The sequence below is a fragment of the Lepidochelys kempii genome, chromosome 1 (genome assembly GCF_965140265.1).
Source record: "Lepidochelys kempii isolate rLepKem1 chromosome 1, rLepKem1.hap2, whole genome shotgun sequence".
NCBI classification, from domain to species: domain Eukaryota; kingdom Metazoa; phylum Chordata; order Testudines; family Cheloniidae; genus Lepidochelys; species Lepidochelys kempii.
Window position 1 is genome coordinate 280,115,930 of NC_133256.1, and position 23,959 is coordinate 280,139,888.

At 40.3% G+C, this 23,959-nt stretch overlaps 1 protein-coding gene across 4 annotated transcripts in view; it reads right to left on the reverse strand.

Annotated features, from left to right (window-relative positions):
* The window catches only part of NAV3 (neuron navigator 3), a 415,305-nt gene that overhangs the window by 282,949 nt on the left and 108,397 nt on the right, over positions 1-23,959 (reverse strand). For all 4 annotated transcript variants that reach the window (XM_073327696.1, XM_073327697.1, XM_073327695.1 and 1 more), the window contains exons 2-3: positions 18,780-18,897; positions 18,094-18,146 (exon numbers count right to left, since the gene is read on the reverse strand). In XM_073327696.1, the coding sequence (XP_073183797.1) occupies positions 18,094-18,146; positions 18,780-18,897 (171 nt within the window). The remainder of the gene's footprint in view (positions 1-18,093; positions 18,147-18,779; positions 18,898-23,959) is intronic.

The following is a 23,959-nucleotide window of genomic DNA, read 5'->3' on the forward strand; positions in this document are numbered from 1 at the left end:
GCAAACTGAGAAAAAATTGTTCTGGCAGTTACTGAAACTAACTAACCATGGAATGCCACATATACTTTCCGTAATACAAACACACTTCAAAAGAAGGATGTAAAAGACGTATTGTGGAATTCTGTATATTTTGGGCCACAGTGATTCCATTTCTAATGTGCTTTGCTTACAAATAAAATTTTTTGTTTGTTTTACATATCCCACCATATAAACCTGAGCTCTGAAAGTCAGGTTTGGTTCTTTCCCTCTTATAGATCATTATCACTAATAAAAGTCATACAGGTCAAATGTCACCCTCATAAGCAACCTTACAAATTAAACCTCCAGGTATAACTAATGCAAAAATAGCAAACTATTCTGCTGCTGTTAAACAAGATGGAATAGCATACAGCTCATTCTCATTTAAGTTCTGTAGTGCTGATAGGTCTGGCATGCAGTAAAAATTTAGCTAGTCACTAGAATATGATACTCTGAATACACACAAGGAACAGATCTGTTGAGAAAGAAGATACCATTTTTAACAGCCTCCTTTCAGTAAAACAGATTATTAGGAAGGGGAACGTTTAGCCAAAATATCAGTGAAAGCACCTGACTGACATGTATTAGCTTGTGAAACTGTCTACCAGAAGAACACAAGAAGGCCCAACACTTGGCATTTCACATTAGATTGGACAAAACTGTAATAAATATGCAACTGGAAAAATCCTGCATTGGAAGGGAGATAGACTACTAGAAGATCAAATAGATCAGACTCTGGAGTCAGTTCTGTGATCATCATTTAAAATACCTAATACATTGTATTATAGGAGATACACAACTTCATTATGGGATGAATCTATTTCTTCTTGTGTCACGTCTGTCACTACTTAACTATAAAATTTTTAATAAGTTCATAATAAAGTTTTAGGGCTCTGACAGCTTACCTGAATATATTCTAATGACACAGCTCCCTTTAAAAGGACAGAACAATGCTTTCTAATGTTAGCTACCAGAAGTAGAGTGATAGGAATGTGAAATGGTCTTTCTTAATGTATTCACTGAAGAGCACCGCCCTACTGCATCAGAGAGGCTAGTCAGGAATGTACCCAATACAGACCCAGCCTTTAGGTTTTTCTATAGCAGCTGTTATTATTGTATCCAAATATAGCGCAGAATTCTGTAGCGATCACCCAAAGCATAACAGTATCGCTACTATCTATTGTGGACCATTACAGAACTATTTTTATTAAAACAAGGGAATAGTATCTGATGCGGATCTGCCTGACTGAGAAATAAGAGTACAAAGCTCAAAAGTTACACAATTAAACTATAATTCTATTCGTTTTCAATCAGAAATATGCACAGGGTCCTCTCCTACTGCATGAATCCCTGTATCCTGTACATTCATTATAGCCCCAATGCTTGAAGCAGTGAGCCCTGGAAAGAACAGGAAAATATTTCAAGGGTGGGGATGGCCTATATTGTAATCACCACTTAAATTGGACAGTGCAACATCACTTTTGGCTAGGTCACATATACACTCACATACATACACACAGTTATTCTCTTTTTTGGCCTAGCCCACTTTAAGCCATTCTGGAGTATTCGAAAACAGTATCTTTGCTCACTTTTTTTTTTTCCATTGGCTCATATACTGCACACATCTGTGTCTTGCTGGCAATGCATTTGTGGTGTGGGAAACACCCACATTTTTAGTTTGCCTTATAACTTTGTTCCTTTTAGGAGCCTTTTTTCAGCATGTTTCCCTATTTTGCAAACTTAAGTTTCACTAACATGCAGAATACTTATTTTAAATGTGTAGAAAATTATAAAGGTACAGTCATAAAGAGAAAAGTATTAGCAATTCTGCATTCACATTTTTTATCAGAGATTAGAATAATCAACAGCAGACCAAATACACCACACAGGTGACATACGAGTCTGAAGGCTTTTAACACCATATAGTTTTCCCAGCTATTACAACTACATGAGCTAAATAAACTACCCAGAGCTCTAGTATTTTTCTCCATTAAGGTAGTGATGGTGAGGGGACACTGAAGTAGCACAGTGAACAAGCTACAGAAGAAAACACTGTGTGCTATTCCAATTACATTGTGTGTGCATGTGCACACACACACATGTTATGGTTTTGCCAGTATGAGTTTTGGGCCTGATTCTCGGTTACACCCAATTTATCCCAGTGTGACTCTGCTGAAGTCAACAGAGTCACATTGGTATAATGGAATGGAAAATCAGCCCAAGTTTTTTCTTTTATCTGTCCATCCTTATGCACCAGACTTTCCACTCAACTCAGGTTGCATTTAGGCACCTATATAACATGGCCTGATTTTCAAAACAGCTCAGGACTGAGACGTTCCTTTTGTTCTGGATGTGAAAACAGGGTGTTCAGCTCTTTTGAAAGTTTGCCAAGTCCTTTTATAGAAATCTGGAAAGTGTAAGGCAACTTAAATATAGGGGTCACACCCATTCCCCATACAATACAGCTGTTTCTCTTCTTGAAAATGTACATTAAGTGTAAATAACCAGGAATTATTGGAAATCATTAAAATGATTGGCCTCATCTTTCTTAAAAGTTACGAAGAGTTAAGTACTCCATTTCCTCTGGTAGTGTTGGTGCTTTCACCAATTTTTCACAGGAACTATGTCCCTATGGTTCATTTATTTACCAAAAAGGTGTAAAATGTTTATATAGTATCTGGTATTTTTATTATTAATTTATTTATGGTAGCTCCCACTATGTGCTAGGTGCTTTCCACACATTCAAGAAGGGCTGGTCCCTGCTGTAACAAGTATTTTTACTCCATCTCTTTTCCATATTAAGTCATAAGATAAGGAGTAAAGCTCAGGAACTTCAGGACACAACATGGACTGGATTTCTGATCCTCTTTCTTACAGGTGTTACAGTACATCTAACTGGCTGGGTGCTTTTTGATACTGTATAGTGTACACTTGTTTAACAGGCATAAAAGATCTGAAAGTGAGCTAGTTTCAAATTGGTGAAAATGACTAATTTCATGTTGATCTCACTTCTTCAAAATGAGTGTTCTTATCAACATAGCACAATGGAAGAATGTTTTAGATTCCCAAACAAAACTTCTTGAATTGCTTTTGCTTTCATCCATGTCCACTATAAAAAAGTACATGCCTAATTTAATCAAGTTTATTACCAAAATCAGTAAATACTTCCAAATATGAACTCATGGGGGAAAAAAAAACCCTATCCAAAGCCTTGAATCTGTCCTGAAGTTATAAAAAACCTACTCTGTTCCCACGGAGGAATCTTCAGGTACCTTGATTACTGGGTCCAGTATCTGTATGCCAAGGGAAACTTCTAAGCATGGATTTTCCTATGCTGAGCAGCCTCTGCAGCACTGTTGCCTTTGCCTAGGACTGTGCGGAGCACTCTCCATGGAAATATGGATTCATGCTATTGAGGGGTGGGGTTGGTGACTGGTCAAGGTTGGAGACACACCAAAGACCAGTAAAAATTGCAAAAATATAGGGAAAGATCAGAATAGATTATTAGAAGATTTAAAATAATCTAATTCCTTAGTCAAGGGTTCCATTTCCAATGGCTCCCCAATAATGTTATTTTGATATTAAATGTATTTTTGCAATTTTGCTGGAAGACAATGTTGAGTCTGAGTGGGTGATGTACATCTGCAAACCCATCCTTTTAGCAGCTGTTGTTGGTTCTACTGGGAGATTTAAGTTGGTTCTGCTTACTCACTGGTGCAGGTGGCCTGTTACCTCACCCGGATATAAGGGCCATAGGAGAATCATTCTATGGAAATTATAATACTTTTCTGGATGTTAGGTATAGCCTATTGACATTCCCTGTTCCCTAATAAAGTCTTTATTTACTGACGGAATAATTAAGTAAGCATTTAATGAAAATACTTAGCATTAAACTACCCAAGTAAAGTCAACCCAAAAGTCTGTTCCAATTTCAGCCAGGGCCTTTCAACAAAAAAACATCTACACAAATTAAAAATAAAGTTATTGGAGGCATTTGGGGGAGAAAATTCCCCTTAGAGAATAATAACTACTGGTATGTGGAAGGTCTCTCAGGCAAAATTTTTGAGGAAATGATGCTGGAGTTATTTAAAACCCACATACCTTCCACTTCCATCTCCAACAGATATTAAAAAGAAATATGTGACCCAAATTCATCCACCTTACACTTCGAAAGCAAAATTTTAACAGTGACCCCAGCAATGTTAAAGCAAATTAACTCCCCAAATACTTGGACCGTGCAACAGGCAGATGTACTGATCTGTTCATACAAGAATGTAAAAGGTCACTTGGAAGGTTAGAGCGTGAGTTGTATGAAGCACAACATTCTCTGCTTAGATCTTCACAGTACAGCAGAAACATGTTTATCCAATCTAACTAGGACCAGGACCAGACTGAATAATCAACAATTCAGATAATCCAGAGAATGGGAAAGTGCCAGGCTGCATCGCCATCTAACAGCCACAGAAAAGATTGCCTGCTTCTGGACCCATGTGCACTGGTTGTTTAGTTAACATGGAGGGTCGGATAAATGGAGTTCTACTGTAGTTCCCTATGATGGTATTTTAGTCTGTGTACATGTGTGGAATTTCTCTTATCAGTAAAAGAGCTGCACAACTAGGAAGGGCAGAAAATTAAAGATAAATACTACTCTAAGGATTTGTGAGATATTTTTCTTACAGATATTACATGGTTCATAGATTCAGTGGAGCCACTGTGATTATTTGGTCAAAACTCCTCTTTGAAACAGACCATAGAGCATTCCTGAATTAATTTTTGAGCTAGAACATCTTTTAGTGAAATATCCAATTTTGATTTTAAAATTCCCAGTGATGTAGAATCTTCCCCAACCCATGGTAAGTTGTACCAGTCGTTAATTACCCTCTCTGTTAACAATTTGTACCTTATTTCTAGTCTGAATTTGTCTTGCTTCAACTTCCTGTCATTGGATCTTATTATGCCTTTGTCTGCTAGACCGAAGAGTCCTCTATCAAATATTTGTTCTGCATGATCCAGTCACCCCTTAACCTTCTTTTGGTTAAACTAAACAGATGGCGCTCCTGAAGTCTATCACTATAAGTCATGTTCTTCAATCCTTTAATCATTCTTGTGGCTCTTCTCTGAACCCTCTCCAATTTATCAACATCCTCAATGTTGAACTGTGGACACCAGAACTGGACACAGTACTCCAATGATGGTCATACCAGTACCAAATACAGGAATAATATATTTTCCCTACTCCCACTCAATACTTTTGTTTATATATCCTAGGATTGAATTAGTCCCTTTTGGCCATGGTGTTACACTGGGAGCTCATGTTTAAACATAAGCAGATACAACAAATAGAAGCACTTTGTTATTTCAGTGAGTCTGCCTATAGATTTAGATATAGATTTAGTGTTATGCAATGCCTTACTTTCAGTTAGGTACCTTTATCTAAACATTTATGGAGATTAACCAGCTTCAGAAAAGTGAAAGGCATCATACAGATGTATCCCTTACTCTGTTAAACAAAATTCCTCTCCACTGGGTCAAAATGCAGACTATAATAAAGTGCCTATTTAGAAGATTTAAACCTTTGAGGGCATTTCAGTTCTCTTTACAGGATACAGAAACAGATAAAACTATAGAGTTTTATATTCCTAGACATATCATGAACTTTGCAAATGGAATCCATCCCAATGTCCTTTTTGCTTTCTAACCCTCACTCACTGGTGATTATATTGGAAGCTACAATGCTACAGCATGTGGAGGAGAGACATCGAGAATTTAATATTTTCTACTGACTTGCCCTTTGGTTTCATAAGAATCAACCCTGATCTTCTAATTACACACATTCACCTGTCAGTTTTCAGTGTAATTATACTTCACACTTCAGAGCTGTGATTGACTGCAAATGTTCAGTTCCACTTACAGCCAACAAATAATCATTCCTACAACATGCGAACTCCTGACACTCAAAAATATGCAAAACAAAAAACAAAAACAAAAAAACCCTGACAAAAAACCCCACTGAGCTCATCAGATGAAAGGTCCTACAAAATACTTAATAATTAGTCACAGTCTCTAAATATTCAAAGCATTGCACAGAGAGTTGTTTACAGAAATCTAATTACACCCCCATACAGACCTATGGTCACATGGCTGGTTTTCTGGCTCTCAGGAACCTATAAGGAAAAATAAAGCTTAACCAATGTCATTGGCTTCTTTTTAAGTTCAGTCTTCATGTTATTGATTCAAATAAAACTGAAGCTTAAAAGAACATTTAAGAAATGCAAAACCACATTAAATAAAAGAGACGGCAAAGTATACCGAAAGAAATCCAAATTTAAATCAGAAACCCACAAAAGCCGAGTGTTCAGATGGAAGGCTCAAATTCTAGTCTTCAATCATGCTATTGTACCTAAGTGTTATTCAATATTCAATATGTTCAATATTCTGAAAACTTCGTATAAAGAATGCTCTAATCTGCCATACTTCTGCACTATAAAGAATTAAAATAGATTACACATATAAATCAACTCCTGCAGTATAGCCATCTAGCTATGTTTTCATCTCATGCTCATCAACAGGCTATCTGAGCACCCTTTGTGGGGTTTCACCATACTCTTAACACAGAGTTTTGTGCCTAAAGTCCTAGTGAAGGGGAAACGTCAAAGTTCTGTTTCATAAGCAGTGCACTCATAAATCTGAGCATGAAATTCTGGCCCCCCGAAATTAATGGGAGTTTTGCCATTGACTTCAGTAGAGCCAGGATTCCTCCTTGCATGCTTAGCCAAAAAAATATTATCACAGTCTTCTGAAGCACTTGAGTTACCTGGATGTACAAGATACCATATTGTATGTTGTCACTTTCACTTCTAGCCATAGCCAAAGTTAGCATATCTATGTGAAGTACATGGATGTAAAAATGTTTGAAATAGTTCTCCAAACATTTTTAGACCCCAAAATCTAGTAGGTGTTATTAAAAAGTGAAGTATTTGGACCACATTGTCAACTATGCCAATTTACACCATGTAAGGATCTGACTGCTTATCACAGAAGGTCCAAAGACCTTACAGGTCCAAAGGGAGGCCCCAGGTTCATGTGTAAAAATGAAGTATACCTACGCACCTACATCTTCCATACACCGTTGCTGATACTGTATATATAAACCTGGGTGATTGCTCCTGCAAAAAGCTACTTTAGGGGCCTGAGGAGAAGTACTGAGCCAGAACAGCAGAAGTGACCAAAGTGTCAAAAGTACCACTGATCTGGTAAGATCTCCGCCATTCAAGATAGCAGGGATCTTATGCTATCAACATGTGAGATCTTGGTATGATCAAGTCCAAACTTGAGCCTTACCTTTGACTGACTCTGAACCACAACAGTGAAACTAATCCATATCCAAACACTGGGCCAGAACCTCAGGTAAGGTAAATCAGTATAGTCCCATTGATTTCAATGGAGCCATACTGATTAATACCAACTGAGGATCTGGCCCATGCCTCCTCAAACCATGGCATGACTGTTTTAAATACTCCTATGACACCAGAAAGCTGGCAAATAATGCATATGTTTATTTAAAAAGAAAAGTGGTACTAGTCAATTGTAACTGAGATCTTGTGTACTAAGTTTTAGGTCAGAGCAAATTTTTATAGGTAAGTTACATAAAAAGTAAGAAGATTCAGTTTATATTGCTATGAACATGGTCAAAAGCCCTTACACGGACGGGAATTAATGAACTCTGCTGAAGTAAAAAGACTTTGTGATAACTTGTCTGTGACATTAGCAGATTAACTCAGTTTAGATATATCTTAGTTATATTTCCCACAGTGGGGTCATACATTGTAATATAGTTCCTTAGTGTTTAAATCAAAGTCCAAAAGACTCACACAAGCATTTGATGAAAACTGGCATTTAATACAAGCCAGTTAGGACATACTGTAAAAGAAAACCATTTCAAAACAACTTTTTGTTTGCTTGTAAAGTTTGAACTTGTGTCTTTGCCGTTCACCTAAATATCATGCTTTTTATCTGCTATTTTTAAATATGCTAAGCATTCAAGACATTCCCAGTATTCATAACAATGCTACTTTTTTTTTTTTGCGATACAAGATCATAAAGATACACCACTATATAGCAGACATATTTACTATAATCCTTCTGCTACTATATTGGGAGAAATGTATTCACTGCTGTGACCAACAGGTGCTTTCTAAAATACTTGCCATAGTTCTTCTATATGTTCATGATCGACTTTAAGTGTATTTTAATATACTACACTATATAGGGTGAGCGTTTTCTCTATCTTCACTGAAACTGATACATGATTTTTTTATTAAATAACTGCTGATTTATTCTTGGGATTAAATGTGTTCAAATGACAAGCAACTCGAAAACCTAAACAAAAGGGCTAACGAGTGCATGTGCTTCCTCTTTCCTGATTAGTGCACTATTTTCTAGCACATGATACCCAGGATGTGTTCCTGCTGAGCATTTTCTTTTATGACATCACACAATCAGATGTGAGCAATTCAACGGAATATGTAGCTCACAGTCTGGTGCGAATGAATAACTCCGAGTCATTTTGTGAAGATAAATTGTCAAAAACTTTGTGGTTCTTTTAATGTTCTCTGATCTCATATGGTTGCAAAGAGGACTGCTTGCTTCAGTGCAGAATAAAGGGTTCCAGGAAAAAGAAACTAAAGCAGGACTATAATTGTATCAGCCAAGTCATGATTAAAAATGGCAAAAATGAAATTGAGAGAACTAAAAATTCAATACTTCCTTCCTCACAAAAATGAGTTTGCCTACATGTTTGTGCCTGTTGTATACACATATATATTATTATAGATGGAGCTGGCAGCAAAAGCTACAGCCAAGTTTCCTAATATTTTCCATTATAATGCTGTTGTCAGGTGCTTATAATTTTGAGAAACTTTAGCCATTTGGCCTGAAATTTCCCATGCTGGTTGCCTGCCTCAGACTGATTTCTTTTTTCTTTTCTTTTCTTTTTTCTGGGTGTGGAAAGTTTCAGCAAAAACATCATAGATTAGATAAGGATTGTGGAAAAAATACATTGTTCCTGCCGATGTTTAAACTTTCTGACAGCTATTTCACTAAGAACCTTAGTGCCGGCCTGCTTTGGAACAGGAACTGACCTGGGATCAACAGGGAGATCAACCTAGGATTAGAGAGTTGTTTTTTGCTGTCCCCATTAAAAGCCACCAAAATTTGGTCGGGTTATATGACTTTGAAAATCAGTTTGTACAAGTGCAGTAGATACTTGTCAGAGGCTGGCAGCTAAATTCTCTGAACAATCTGTCAGCACTAAGCATGCTCTAGCCTGCAATGGCTCTTCCTCATAGCTGGAGAATTCTAGAATTGAGAGCAGGGAACTAGTCCTTCCTGTGCGCTCAATGCTACTGCTGCTGGTGTCCAGGGAAAGAAGCCTATATAACCAGATGACCCCCCAGAATCTGGTAGAGAACTCATATTTTGATTCATAACATTTCTCTGTTGTAAGCACGTATCTGTGAAACCCATTGGCAAGCAGGTATCTGTCTCACATATACCCCCCTTCTAGTGGCTGGTCCACATAGAGAATACCAGTTACCCTGTTAGAGGTGTGTGCTGTGGCTCTTAAGGTTCCTACCTTGCTGATGAACCCTGTGGGCACCAATATGGTTCCACATGGTGGAATGTCATCTTCTTTTTTAAACACACAAAAACTACATTAAGAGAATGTTAAGGTTACTAAGTCAAGCACTAAGAACTTAAGAAATGCCAGACTTAACATTGCCTATGCCATTTGAATTTTGCTTCCTTGTGCATATGCTTTACGATACAGTATTTAAGACCTTTAACCACATCTGAGGAATTGACCCAGGAGCAAGCAGAACAGAAGGTTTAATTTCTAAGATATATACAATTTTGATTGAAAAAGATGTAGAGAAGAAAAAGACTGACATGAAAAAAATGGGAGAGGGATTCTGACAAAGAAATTGATCTGGAAGAGGGGGTCTCTAAATGGGAAAACTGCCCTGGAGTACTAGATTCTATCTCTGCCTCTGAGTGTCCCCCCCTCCCCCAGTCTGATGCTGGTCAAGTCCTTTAACCCAAACTTTTCACAGGTGGCCAATAATTGTTCCTCATTTTCTGAATGCCCAACATGAGATGTTTAGGTCCAGATTTGCTTAAGTGATGAGCACTCACAACTGCAACTGAAGCAAGTGAGAGCTGTGCTTTGAACTCATATAAAATTCTATACACATGCTAAGTACTCTGGAAAATCAGGCCCAAGTGTCTCAAACTGGCACCCAAATTAATGGAGGCTTTTGCCAATATTGAAAAGCTTCTCATTCTGTGCACTGAATCAGGTAAAGATCATGTGGAAAAATAGTACGTGATCACATAAATTAAGATTGTATCACAGTGCAAATACACATAATGGGGGCATGTAAGGTTATTTGGACACCCTGAATTGTGGCATTTCCTGACCTTTGACTTTAGAATGTAAACATTCTTTTAAAATAACAATATTTTGTAAAATATTCACACATACACATTGTGAAAATGGTACATATAGAGGACTTTAAGTATTTCAATAGCATTGGTGAATTACTATACTAAGTCCGTATTATATTATTCTAAGTATATAATTGGTATTTAATGGAATCAGTTCTGTTTCTTTGTGGACAAACTACACATGTAACTATTTTAATTTTTCTACAGCCCACTAAGCATATCCTTGGTGACTTGATCATTAAAAGGAGACAACAGTGATTTTTGCCAAGCAACTCTGAGTTTAGATTCTTGGCCAAATTGGTAAATGCACTGATGGGTTTAGTGGAGCAATTCAGCCTGATTTAGGTACATAACAGTTTCAGCTATAAGAGAGACAAAAGGCTTCTTTCAGCCCCAATTCTAACTCCCTCTAATTCCCCAGTTTTGTTAGCCAATTTTTCCAATAAATAAACTGGATGACAATATATATCCCTGACAGATTTCCCTTGTAAAGGAAAATACCATAGAGGCTAATGAAACTGTTTTAATTTCTGCCCCATTGTACAGAGTGGACACTCAGTTTTCCAGTATCCTGACTATAGACGATCAAAAGCCTTTTCCTGCCAAGCTGGGGCATGCACAAGGGGGCGGGGGGAAAGCCTCTCAATAATTGACAGGGGCAAAGAGTTCCTCCAGCCCCGGGGGGTTGCAGTGGGGAAATCATTCTCTTCCAGCCCTGGAGTTGCCGTGGGAGCTGACAGCTCCTCTGGCCCTGGGGCCATGGTGCGGGCACAGAACATGCCCCCCCAAAAGCAGTGAAATTTAAATTCCTGTGCATGCCCCTGCAACCAAGTGAGACCAACACATATAGCTTCCACACCTTCTTACCTTCCCTAGTAAATGCAATGCCCTTCTTAGTTTATAGCTGTACACGTCCATAGACAAAATCATATTGGTTTCAGCGCATACAATTCTGGACTCTATGCTCCTAGCCAGTTCTATAGCTATAGTGTAGAAGTCACTATTTAGAAGAGATGTTGGCTTTTAATAAGTGGAAAGAAGTGCATACTCAGACATTGCAATGACGGAAGTCATATAAGTATGCAGGATAGATAGGAGAAACTGCCCTGCTGTTTGAACAATACTGATATTGTGGCCTTTCTGAGAGAACTTGTGAGTGATCCCTTTTCATGTGCCTCTATCTAGATGCATCTCAAACAGTAAAGATTTCAAAGTTATTTTAAAAACTTACAAGAGACCCATTCAGCCCAGTGGTCTTTGCCCTGCTATGGGAAAACAGATTGCCTTGTTTTGCTTTCCAAAATGGACACTCATAAAACTTCAATGATAATATCTGGGCCTTGAAGAGTAGGTCTTCTGAAAGTGACTGCATTAAAAATGGCACCATTTTGCTTGGTGGATCTGTATCTTTTGTGTACCCAGAATCATGCTTCCTTACAGCAGTGACTAAAACACATTTCTACTGCTTTTTTCACTTGTGTTAGCACTGCAGAGCCAGCACAGCGGAGAGAGAGAGAGAGAGATGGATTCTAGAATTTATTGCATACTTCTACTAAATTCCAATTACAGCCAATTGTGTACATCTGCGCAAATCCAGTGAAAGCATGGGGTTAGTCAAGAAACACCGGGGGCAAATTAGAAGGCAAGGAGGTTGCACAAGTACAACTGAGGTCAGAAATTGGCCTGTAGAGGAGGCCTCAGGCATAAGAAGGAAGGAACTCAAGTTGGCTTTCAAATTCCCAGACTGAATGTGTAGTAATGGTATTTAGGGAGGAAGTTCCCACTCCTATATTTCTTATATATATATATATATATATATATATATATATATATATATATATATATATATATATATATATATATATATATATATTCCATTGTATATATATTCTATTGTAATACATATATTCTATTGTAATCTGATTTCAGAATATAAACCATTTCAGAGTATAACACACTTTAATGGAAAAACTGGCTTGGAACTACTCGGATGTGTAAACATCAATATGATATCCAGAATGTATATAACTGATTTCACTGCAATATTTACAGATTTGACCTTTGGTATCCTTAATCCAAATTCCTCATATTTTTAAAAATAAACCATAATACTTTATTTAGTATCGACTCCTCAAAACCAAAGGTTGAAACACAGAGAGGTTCCCAGCTTCTCAGCATTTCACACCAGTGTGTGCATGATGGCAGTATATGGGTGTCATGCTATCCATTCCTCTCTGTGCAGATTCTGTTTTCCTTCACTGGGCAGGGGCACAGGCAATACAATTTGGAGGTTGAATTTTGCCTGTAAATTCGATGAGGAAAATATAGAATATTTGTTGAGTCCTCTCCCCCAGAAAGAAAAAAAAAAGTTTCCTCATCTATAATTTTTATTTCTCAGAGTGGAGGGTATCACTGGGTTTGGACACAACTCATAGGTTTTAGTTGCTAAATTCACCATAAGGAAGGCAATCCAAGCTTTCTACGCCCATCCCTTCCTTTCTCCTTTCATATAGTCAAAGACTTTTAAGTTAAAAAGGGACCATTATGATCATCTAGTCTGACTTCCTGCATGACACAGGCCATAGAATTTCACTTAGTACTTCCTGAATCAAATCCATAGCTTCTGTTGGATCTAGAACATATAATTTAGAAATACATCCACTCTTGACTTAAAGACTTGAACTGATGGTGAAGCCACCATATCCTTACAAATTGTTCCAGTGGTTAATTACTCTCATTGTTAACCATTTGCACCTTATTTCCAGTCTGAATTTTTCTAGCTTCAACTTCCAAACTGTGTCTATTGTTATGCTTAGCCTGTAGATTAGAAATCCTCCATTATCAGAAATAGTTTCTTATTTAGATACTTACAGACCATGATCAAGTTACCTTTTAATGTTCTCTTTGATCAGCTAAATAGATTGAGCTTCTTTAGTCTCTTAATATAAGGCTTGTTTTCCAGACCTCAAGTAATTCTTGCAGCTCTTTTATGAAACCTTTCCAATATGTCACCATCCTTTTTAAAGGCAGGCACACTTGCAAATAAAAACAACGATGGTAGATCTAGCTTCAGGCATACCAGCCTTGCTAGTGTCCATTCAATGAGATCCACAGAGTTTCATGTGGAACTCTAGGGACCATACTCGAACCATCAAGTGTTTCTAGATTTGAAGCATTTCACACAAAACTAAAATGTTCTTTACAAACAAACAATTTTCACAAAGTATATAATCCCTGTTATATGAAGGAAAATATTCTCTGTACAGTCACTTTCATGAATATGGATTAAAAAAGGGGAAAACATTGATTTCTAAAGAACAATTCTAAGTGCAGATTCTTGGCCAAATTGGCAAAAAGCATCAAGTGGCTTGGTGGATTTTGATATACAACTTTACTTTGCAATGTCTAGCCATCATGTCTCCAATAGCAGGGATTCACCAGTGCTTTAAAGCCAAACCCAATGTTCCTAATTTGAGAAAAAACTGCTCCCTCTTTTGGACAGGGATAGGCATACCATTCTGTTCATTCAAGGAAGGAGAAGGGCAAGTGCCATTCTTAAGTGCAAAATTCTGGTATCTCCTGTTGTTCTAAATCTGGTAGATAAATCTAGATGAAAGAGAAAACCCCTTGGTGGATGGCTGAACAAAGGTGTCCTAGTTTAGTTCCCACTTGTCAATTGACAGCATCCGTGAGCCCTGAAGTTTGTGGTGATCATTACGTATGTGACTCTGGTATGGAGGCCCTGTTTTTCTAGAACGCTTTTAGTAGCTTTGTGGTTTGGATTAGTGTTCTTTGTTTCTCCCAGCAATTTTTGTGTATTCAGCAATGAACATTTGTCACCCTCAATGTGAATGTGCTCCTGGGACTTTTGTGAAGAAGACTTTGATTATATTAGTGACTGTTTTGAAGGCATCATCAAAGTCTGATAAAAATTTAGTGCCATTGTTCAGGTAGAAGAATTGAAAGATTTAGGGGTGCCCCACTGGCCACAGGCTTACTATGTGCACATTGCCAACATGAGAATGAACTGTAGACACTGAAAAGGAAGTATTTGGGTAGATCACTGCAAGGAAATAATTAAAAACTAGATTTTTAGGAACTAAAATTGTGGGTGAATTACCAACTAAGGTGTCTTAAAAGTCATCTCCGAAACAGACAAGAGTCAGAGAGAGCACTAAGAAGGTATTTTGTTTGTTGTTGGTTAATTATGAATCAGTGCTGGCAATATGACTGGATTATCTATAGAGAGAATGCGCTCACTACAGCTTTCCATACAGTGTGCTTTGTCCACCTGTCTGAAATAAAAGGGGCATGGCCCCTTTAAGAGATTCCCCCTACAATGGGGGGCAAGGGTTGGGGGAAAGTTTACAGGGACAGACAGGAAGAGCTGGAAGCAGTTAGTGGCCAGGTCAGGAGCAAGTCACTGTGCTGCCCTTCTTGCTGACAAGAGGTGGGGTGGTATTTATACCCCATGCAGCCCTGGAGAAGCCCTTTTTAACTGGTATTGGGCTGACACCACCCACAAACTTGGCAAAAGGACCAGGTTTCCTCATGATCCACTGCAAGCATTTTGCTAGTTGCACTTTTCTTTGGGGGCTGGGAAAAAATTTTTCCCTCACTTCCAGATTGGTTGAGGCAGGGTGAGGGGTTTTGCCTTCCCCACAGTGAGTCTGGGACGTGGTGGGGTGGAGCAGTGGGGTTAAGGTTATAAAGTCACAATTTAGTATGCAAAACTTGTGGCGGATGTCCAGTGCAGGTACTCACTATGGAAGGGATATGGTTATCAGATAGAATTGATTGATGAAAGATTTGAAGGAAAGCATCCCTTAAGGGAGCTGATTAAGGGAGCTGGGGGTCCTATGTCTCATACAGCAGGGAGCCAACTTCCCTCCTTTTCCTAGCCTCTGTTAAGGGAGATGAAGTAGTAGGGTTTGGGGTTCCCACATGTGGACCAGTGGGGAGCATCAGCTGATGCTCCCCTTCTTTTACAGCTCCCTTTCACCCCATACAAGGAGAGGTGTCAGGTTCCCAGCCATGGTATAGCTGGAATTTCAATGGGGATTATATTCAAATGATTAAGGAAATGATGATGACCTGCACTTTACAATTTATTGCCGGGTACTCCCAGATATTTTACACGAATAAAGTTGCAGCCTAATTAAACCACATCCATTGCCTGCTGTGTTTTTTCGGTCGTGGCAGGATAAGTTACGTTTTCAGCAGCAGGACACCCAGGTAAATGCCCTCGTTCTTCACATAAGCTAGAGGCGGAGCACAGATAGCTTTATTCCTGAAGGCTGCCAATGTCCCCAATGGACTTTTCCAGCGCTGTGAAGTCCTGAGGCATAAGTATGTCCTGCCCATGAGCTTTTGACTGCAACCAGGAGTGGGATGAGACACTGGGCCACTACAGCACACAAAGATTCCCTCTGCACAGGAGGAACATTAAGTGGACAAAACTACTAGGTTTCTAGCTACTCTGTGGTGCCAAAGAAGAAGCACAAAGCAGCCACTGTCGATCCATGCATCGGCATTTACGTACTTGACTTTTATTGTTTTATTTTACATCACATTCCACTTTTATTGTTTTATTTTTATTGTTTTATTTTACATTTTCAGTCAGAACACTTTGTCCTGGGGCACTTTTATTGAAAATGTCATAGAAAGAGAATGCAATCGTAGCACATTTGGGGGGAGTTCTATGGCCTGTATTATACAGGCACTCAGACTAGATGATCACAATGGTTCCTTCTGGCCTGGGAACCTATGAATCTAGCAATATGAATTATTAAGCAAATTAAGGAGAAAAGTGGAGAGCTACCCCACTGGGAGAGTTACAAGTTTACTGGGGTGTAGGAGGGGAGAAAGCAAAGGCAAACAGTGATCATCCTATGAAGTAAAAGAAACAGCAAAGTGATGCCAGGAAAGCAAGCATATGGCAAACAGCTATGGAAAAGGAAGCAGCTAGATTCAGTAGCTAGGGCACAGTACAAGCTACAAGTACTCAGGAGACTCAGGAGCTCTTACCAGCTCTCCCATTACTGTATTCCGTTGGGCAAACCTCTTAACATCTCACAACCTCCATTTTCCCATCTGCAAAACTGAAGAAAATGATGCTTCCCAACCCTGGTGGGCTGCTTTAAGATCTACAGGTCTAAAATGCTATTAAAACGCTAACAAGGGAGCCAGCATGGCCTAGCACACAGAGTTCAATTCCCAGCCCCCGTGTGACCTTGGGCAAGTCTTTACTTCTCCACAGTTTTGTTTTTCCTCCTGCCCTGAACATGTGTCTTGGCTCATCAGGACAGTGATTGACTTTTACGACTCGCCTGCATAGTGCCTAGCACAATGGGGCTCCAGTCTCAGCTGGTACCTCTACTTTTTGCTGTAATACAAGCAATGAATAATAATAACTCTGTGTGTGTGTGTGTGTGTGTGTGTTGTTATACAAAGTTAGAAAGCAGAGATAACACTAGATGATACTGTTAATGATTTTGGTTTCTGTCAAAGTTTAAAAAACAACCACATCATTACTTAGTTTCATTTTACCTAAAAATCTCTCCTTATTCTTTTTCCAGTTTACAAAAAAAAAAAAAAAACCTTGCCTAAAAATAGGTGACTAAATGTAAACACTCTTGATAATCTCCAATTTCCACTTTCTTGTCCAGTTTCAGTAGTTTGCTAGTACTGCAACCTCACCAAAAGACGTACCCAAATCTTCTCACTCCCAAAGCTTTGCCAGCAGCGAACGTGTGTAAATTATTCACATATTATTTGAACGTGAAGAAGCAGCTACAATTCCTTGGAATTGGTCTAGTGGAGCAGTTCAAAGACAGTGCAGTGTTGATATCAAATGATTGCCACAGATGAGAGGTGATGTAACTGAAAATCAGATTTTGTACCTGTCATTTCCACAACCTGCTAATGAAGTTCTCTTGTATTAAGCCTGGAGTTTACTAACCAATCAAGACAGCAAAAAATGAACAAGCTTCCATCTGAATCACAGTCAATTAAGGCTAGCTGCCAGAGAGTATTAACCTGCCTTTAGCTGGCAGCCAGTTATAGCTCAGAGAGCTATATGCCCAACATGCATATTTCTGAAAATATTGGAGTCAGTGTGTTTAAATGGACTTCAGAGTGGGTAAGCCAGAAGGCTATTTATATTCAAAAATAAGTTGGCAAGGCCTGTATTTCAAACCAGCTGTCCAGACACAAAGGTTCCCCTTAAAATTTGTTCTTGGGTTTATTGCCTTTCAAACTGAAGTTAAATGAAATTATCTGGATATTCAGGAGAATATCAGGTTTGTTACAGCAGTTCACTATGTTAACTGGGACTCACGAAATTTTGTTGCTCAGCTAACTCAAGACCCTGAGCTAGTTTGTACCAAAGTGAATTGACAAGCACCAAACATATGCATAAAGGTATCAGGAAGATTAAAAGAGAATTAGTAGTTTATAGTAAACATGGGTTTGAGTATTCCACAGTTAAACAAAATAAATAATCATTAAAAAGCATCTTAACAAAGAGAAGAGATTCTAATATTTACTAAGAATATATGTTATTCTTACCATTTGAGACTGGCTCCTGGGACAGCCATTGATATCTTCAACCTTTTCATTGGCTAAAGAAAAACAATAACGTGAAAAAAACCCACAAGAATAAATGGGGGGGGGGAGGAGAAAAACAACAGAAGAAGAATAGAAAACGCAAAGCAATAAAATATGCAGGGGTTTGTTGACACAGAGCTCCCTTCCAAGTACAGTACAGCCCTACAGTAACAACACTCTTGTTAGCAGCAGTTTCTTCCACATGCACAAATCATGCAAAAGGGAAGTGTGAAGGAGGTTGCTGCTAATTCTTCAGCCCCTGCCAAATGACTGCTGACATGAAATCTTCCAAAATTGTCTTTGCAGGGTCAGGATACAGTTTCAAGGCATCCCAGAAAGCATGAGCCACGCCAATTAACAAAATGCACACATGGGAAACATATGCTTTAATGCAGCATTCATTTCTGACAATTCAAAGTGTATAAGAAACAGTTTGGGCCATTTAAAGTATAGTACACACACACACACACACACACAAATATTAAGACAAGTTAAAAACACATACATTTCAGAGATATATGGACCAAGTCAGGATGTATTATTTGGGTTCATCCGATTGTTAAATACATCCAACTTAAGTTATATATCCCTCCCCCCACCTCATGCAAGGAGTCAGCTCATGCTGCTTCTCTGAGCACAGGTCTTACCAATGATCTGGATGATTTCTGCTAGCAGAACTCCATCTGCAATGTCCTGTTGCAAATCCTTGATCAGCCGCTTGTGGCCAGATTTTGCTAGGTAGTGGTTAGCCCAGTCAGTGTAAATCTGCAGAGCAGAGGAGAAGGAAGGAGGGAGAGAGGGGAAAAGAGAAAGAAGACAATAAAAACTGTTAAGACAAATGTTGGCTTACATATGAGAACTAATCTGCATCACATTCCACTTTAAGAAGTCAGCACTAAAGGAAACTGTCTTAACATTATTTTAAAAAACACAGTCCTCCCCTCCTCTTGCCATTTTGTCTCTTATTTTAAACTTGAAATGATTCAGTTTGTTTCATGAGTGTTCAAACTCAGTGTGACCAAGAAAAAAATTCCCCTTATGACTATCAAGGAAACTGCTGTCACAGATCAATCACTTCCACCACAACCCCACCACCCTCCAGTTCCATCTCTCTAAATTTACACACACACACACACTTCAAACAATTTAAAATATTTGATTTTAAAGGAAATGGTAACAGAAATTTGTGTGTGTAATGGTTCACTGGGTTTGATGCTCATGATACTGTATTTGAAATGCTTCTGCTTCATTTTATGCAAATATTCACAACTTCCTGCTGTTCTGCGACAGTTCATTTGCTCTGTTGCCTATAGTTAAGCCTGCTGTAATGTACACAGAAGAGAGTGAGAGCAACAAATGTACAGTAGTCATGTCACTGGAATTACAGCATATAGTCTGGAAGTATGTTGTGTCCATTCTGCATGAAAATTAGGGGTGGGGTGAGTTTGACTCGCCCATCTTATTCAGCAACTTGACAGCACAGAAACAACATTTATCGACACAAGGTTAAAAAATGCTAGCTGAAGGGCATCCCAGAACAGAGCAAAGGGAGTGAGAATAATTGTACAGAAAGTGTGCGGATAGACACTGAAACAGAGTGCCCAGCAACGTGTACAGCAGTGGTCACCAACCGGTAGATCGTGATCGACTGGTTGATCCTGGAGCCTCTGACAGTTGATCGTGATCTCCAGCCGCTAAAAGCCCAGTGGCACAGCAGGGCTAAGGCAGGCTCCTTGCCTGCCTTGGTCCCGTACTGCTCCCAGAAGCGGCCAGCATGCCCCTGAGGCCCCTGGGGGGCGGGGAGGAGGCAGGGGTCTCCATGCGCTACTCCTGCCTGCAAGCACTGTCCCCACAGCTCCCATTGGCCAGGAATGGGAAACTGCAGCCAATGGGAGCTGCAGGGGCTGTGCCTGCAGAGAGGGGAAGCACACAGAGCTATGTGCCCCCCCCCAAGGGCTGCAAGAGGTGTGATGGCTGCTTCTGGGAATGGTGTGGGGCCGGGGCAGGCAAGGAGCCTGCCTTAGCCCCACTGCACCACCCTCGGGAGCTGCCAGAGGTAAGTGCTGCCCAGCGGAAGCCCACACCCCTCCTGCACCCCAACTCCCAACCTGAAGCCCCCTCCCAGAGCCAGCACTCCATACCCCCTCTTGCACCCTGAACCCCCTCCTGCACCCAAACTCCCTCCCAGAAACCGCATCCCCTCTTGCACCCTGAATCTCCTCCTGCCCCCTACACTCTGCCCCATCCTGAAGCCCCCGCCTGCACCCAAACTCCCTCTCAGAGACCGCACCCTCTCTTGCACCCCAACCCCTTGCCCCAGCCCGGAGCCCCCTTCCACACTCCAAACCCCTCGGTCCCAGCCCAGAGCCTGCACCCTCTCCCACACTCCAACCCCCTGACTCAGTGAAAGTGAGTGAGGGTGGGGGGAGAGCGAGTGACGGAGGGAGGGGGGAATGGAGTGAGTGGGGCAGGACCTCAGGGAAGGGGCGGGGCCCCAGGGAAAGGGGCAGGGCCGAGCCTGGGTTGCCCTTACATTCAAAAAGTGATTTTGTGTGTAAAAAGGTTGGAGACCCCTGATGTACAGTGTACACACATAGAGGGATCAGAGTCGCCTGTTGAAAGGGAGGTGGAAATTACACCTCCATGTGCCAGCAAGGATCACGGCATCTCAGAAAATACTAGGAGTCTTTCCCCTGGGGTTCCTGGCAGGAAGGGGCAGCTGTGGCTACCACTGCAAGCTCAAAAGGAGTGCTGTGCAGCAGTGCCAAATCCATGCCCACCAGCCTTTTCTCAGCCAACATTGCCCTACCTCATGGGCTGCGTTGATCCCCGCTGCTCTCCACCGCTGGCCTAAGGAAAAGTGTAATAACTTACTACTGCAATAGGATCCTCTGCTGGCAAGAGACATCGTAGACTTTGCGGTAATTCTCACCTTCACTATGTACTATACACAAGGACTTTTTACAGTATGTCCATAAACAGTGATATTACCATTGGAAGAAAACACAGAAAACAATGTGTTGCACTTGACATCTTCTTCCATCCAAGGATCTCAACTCAATTTATAAGCAGGCATTTATTTAACCACACAGAATTCTGGGGAGGTAGGGAAACAGTACTATCCCCATTTTACAGATTAAAAACAAAGGCACAAAGCAGTTAACAGCTTGCTCACATTACACAGGAAATCTGTGGCTGACACAGGAAGAGAATCCGGGGCTGGATCTCAGTTCTGTACCTTAACCACAAGATCAGCATCTGTTCTCCATCATGATACAATTACTGCACCTCACCATAAAGTATTGCACTTAGAGAGAGAGAGTTTCAAAGTTCCTGGGAACTTTGGTCCCATGTAAGTTCTGTAAGTTCCTGAGCACTTCATTAAAAGGCTCCCTCTCCACTTGGCAATAAGGAATGTCATAAATTACAGGATAACTTGCTTGATCTAATGAGGATATGTCAATAACTGGTTATCTTGACCACTGTAGAACTTAAAAAAATTTCTCTGCATTACATTCTGGAAATGAAAGAGGGTCTTGCTTTCTCCCATTCCCAAAGAGCACTTCTGTAAGAGTGGCCATGCTAGATTTCCCCTCTTTACCCAGAAAACTGCTTTGTACAGCACCTTGCATTTGTTAACTCTGATTTCATCCACAGTTGTGATGCCCATTCACCTGTCTTAGGAGAGGAGGGAGATGAAAAGCAGCCCCATTAAAATGTTTTTAATCTCTCTAAAACAGTAGTTCTCAAACTGTGGGTTGGGAACCCAAAGTGGGTTGCAACCCCATTGTAATGGCGTTCACAGGGCTGGCGTTAGACTTGCTGGAGCCCAGGACCGAAGTCTGAGCCCCACCGCCCAAGGCCCAAAGCCTAAACCTCAGCCCTGGGTGGTGAGGCTCTGGCTTTGCCCGCCTGCCCCCCCTTCCCCGCCCCCGGGTAATGTAGTAATTTTTTTGTCAGAGGGGGGTCACAATGAAAAGAAGTTTAAGAACCCCTCCTCTAAAACATTTCTAAAGTAGTGTTTCTTTAGCATGTGTGGCCTATACAGAAAGCATGGTTATAAGGAGTGCTCTAAAGATTGCATTACAGCTTATGTGGAACACCATGAATTCATGATAATAAAACCTGTATGTCAAATGTACAGCATCATGCATTCTCTACCACCAGGATTTCAACTTTGAGAGATATTACCTGAAAGAACTGAAGAGAGCCATTCTCTGAACTATTACTATAGTATACTATAATCTGAACTATTTTCTCTACTCCAAAGAAATTGGCCCACTAAACCACATGTAATTTAACATCTGACCCAATTACATTGGGTTAGTTTCATATTACAAATTTAAAAAAAAAACAACTTTGTCAAGCATTTCCTTCTTCATGCTGCACACCCAGACATAATCAGCTATGCCAATCCCAATTCTGACAACAACTCAAACGATCCCTCTCACTAAACAGCAGCTGTTTTCTATCTAATATCCAAAGAACAGACAGCATCCTGCAAACAAGCAAAACACCCCAACACTTTCCCTTTTTTCAATATTTTAACAACTTCAAAGAAAAAGTTACAAAGACACCGATATTGAAAGATATTTATCATATAAATCAGAATTTTTCAAAGCAATGTCAGTGGACCACACCTCAGCAATGAAGCACCCAGGAGATCCTTCACCTACAAAATGGTCCAAGAATGAAAAGGTTAAAATGTTGTTGATATAAATAAAATATCAAACAGCTGGAGTGGAATGTACGGTTTCATTTCCTCTTCTTCTGCAGGGATCACCACCCTGTTATCTGCCTTGCCCTCCTCCCTCTCCCACAGCCCCCATTAGAGAATGCACATCTCATTCAGTCCATTCTTTCAGGGATCCAACTGTTCACAAGTTAGTTGTAAAAAATGAGAAGCATGTATGTCAGATATATGGAACTGTAAGAATGTTATCATGCTGATGTGCTGTTTCTTTTACACCAAACTCTCTGAAGAAAATGGCATGTGAAATAGAGATGCAGGACTTTATAGTTCATGATTATCAGAATACCTGAGGGGCTGATAATTATCTATCTTTAAAAAGATTCCTTGAGTGTAAACACAAAATGCCCCCACACCCTTTGATAGAAAACTCTCACATCCAGCATATGCAGGATGGAGAAGACACACAAAGACGATGATACAAGTCAACAGTTCCATCTGCTTTTTATTAGGACCCCAATAGTGTGACATGATGAGCACCTTCAAGTGGGAGCTGAGGACTGTGACACAGACGTATCCAGGCAAGTATATTTTCCTTGCGTCCAACCATCTTCTCAATATTGAACCAAAGAGGTCATGTGTATTTTCTGCCAAAAACTAAGAACTAGCTGATTGTCATGGTTATTGTGAGATACTTGTATGGGAAATAACTTAAGAGCCATGTAAAATGTAGATCAGAGGTTCTCAAACTGTGGTCCGCAGAGCTTCATTCAGGAGGTCCGCGGAGAGTTCCCTCTAAGGTGTGCACTTGCCGCATACGAGAGAATGAAGGGCCACCCACCTAATTAGTGGAGACGTTTAGACGTGGCTCCACTAATTAGGTGCCTGGATCCTGGAGAAGACACACATGTAAGGTGAGGTGGTGGCCTCAGGGGGAATAGGGGTTGGGTGGCAGGGTGTAGTGGGCTGAGAAGAGGGGGTGGGGGGAATTGGGGATGTGCAGGGCTGTGGCGGCCAGACAAAGAGGTGACTTTCCCCAGCTCCAGGGTTGTGGCTGCAGGGGAGAAACAGCCACCCTTCCCAGTCTCAGCTCTGTGGCTGCTGTGGCGGGAGAGAGACCCTCCTCCTTCCTAGCCC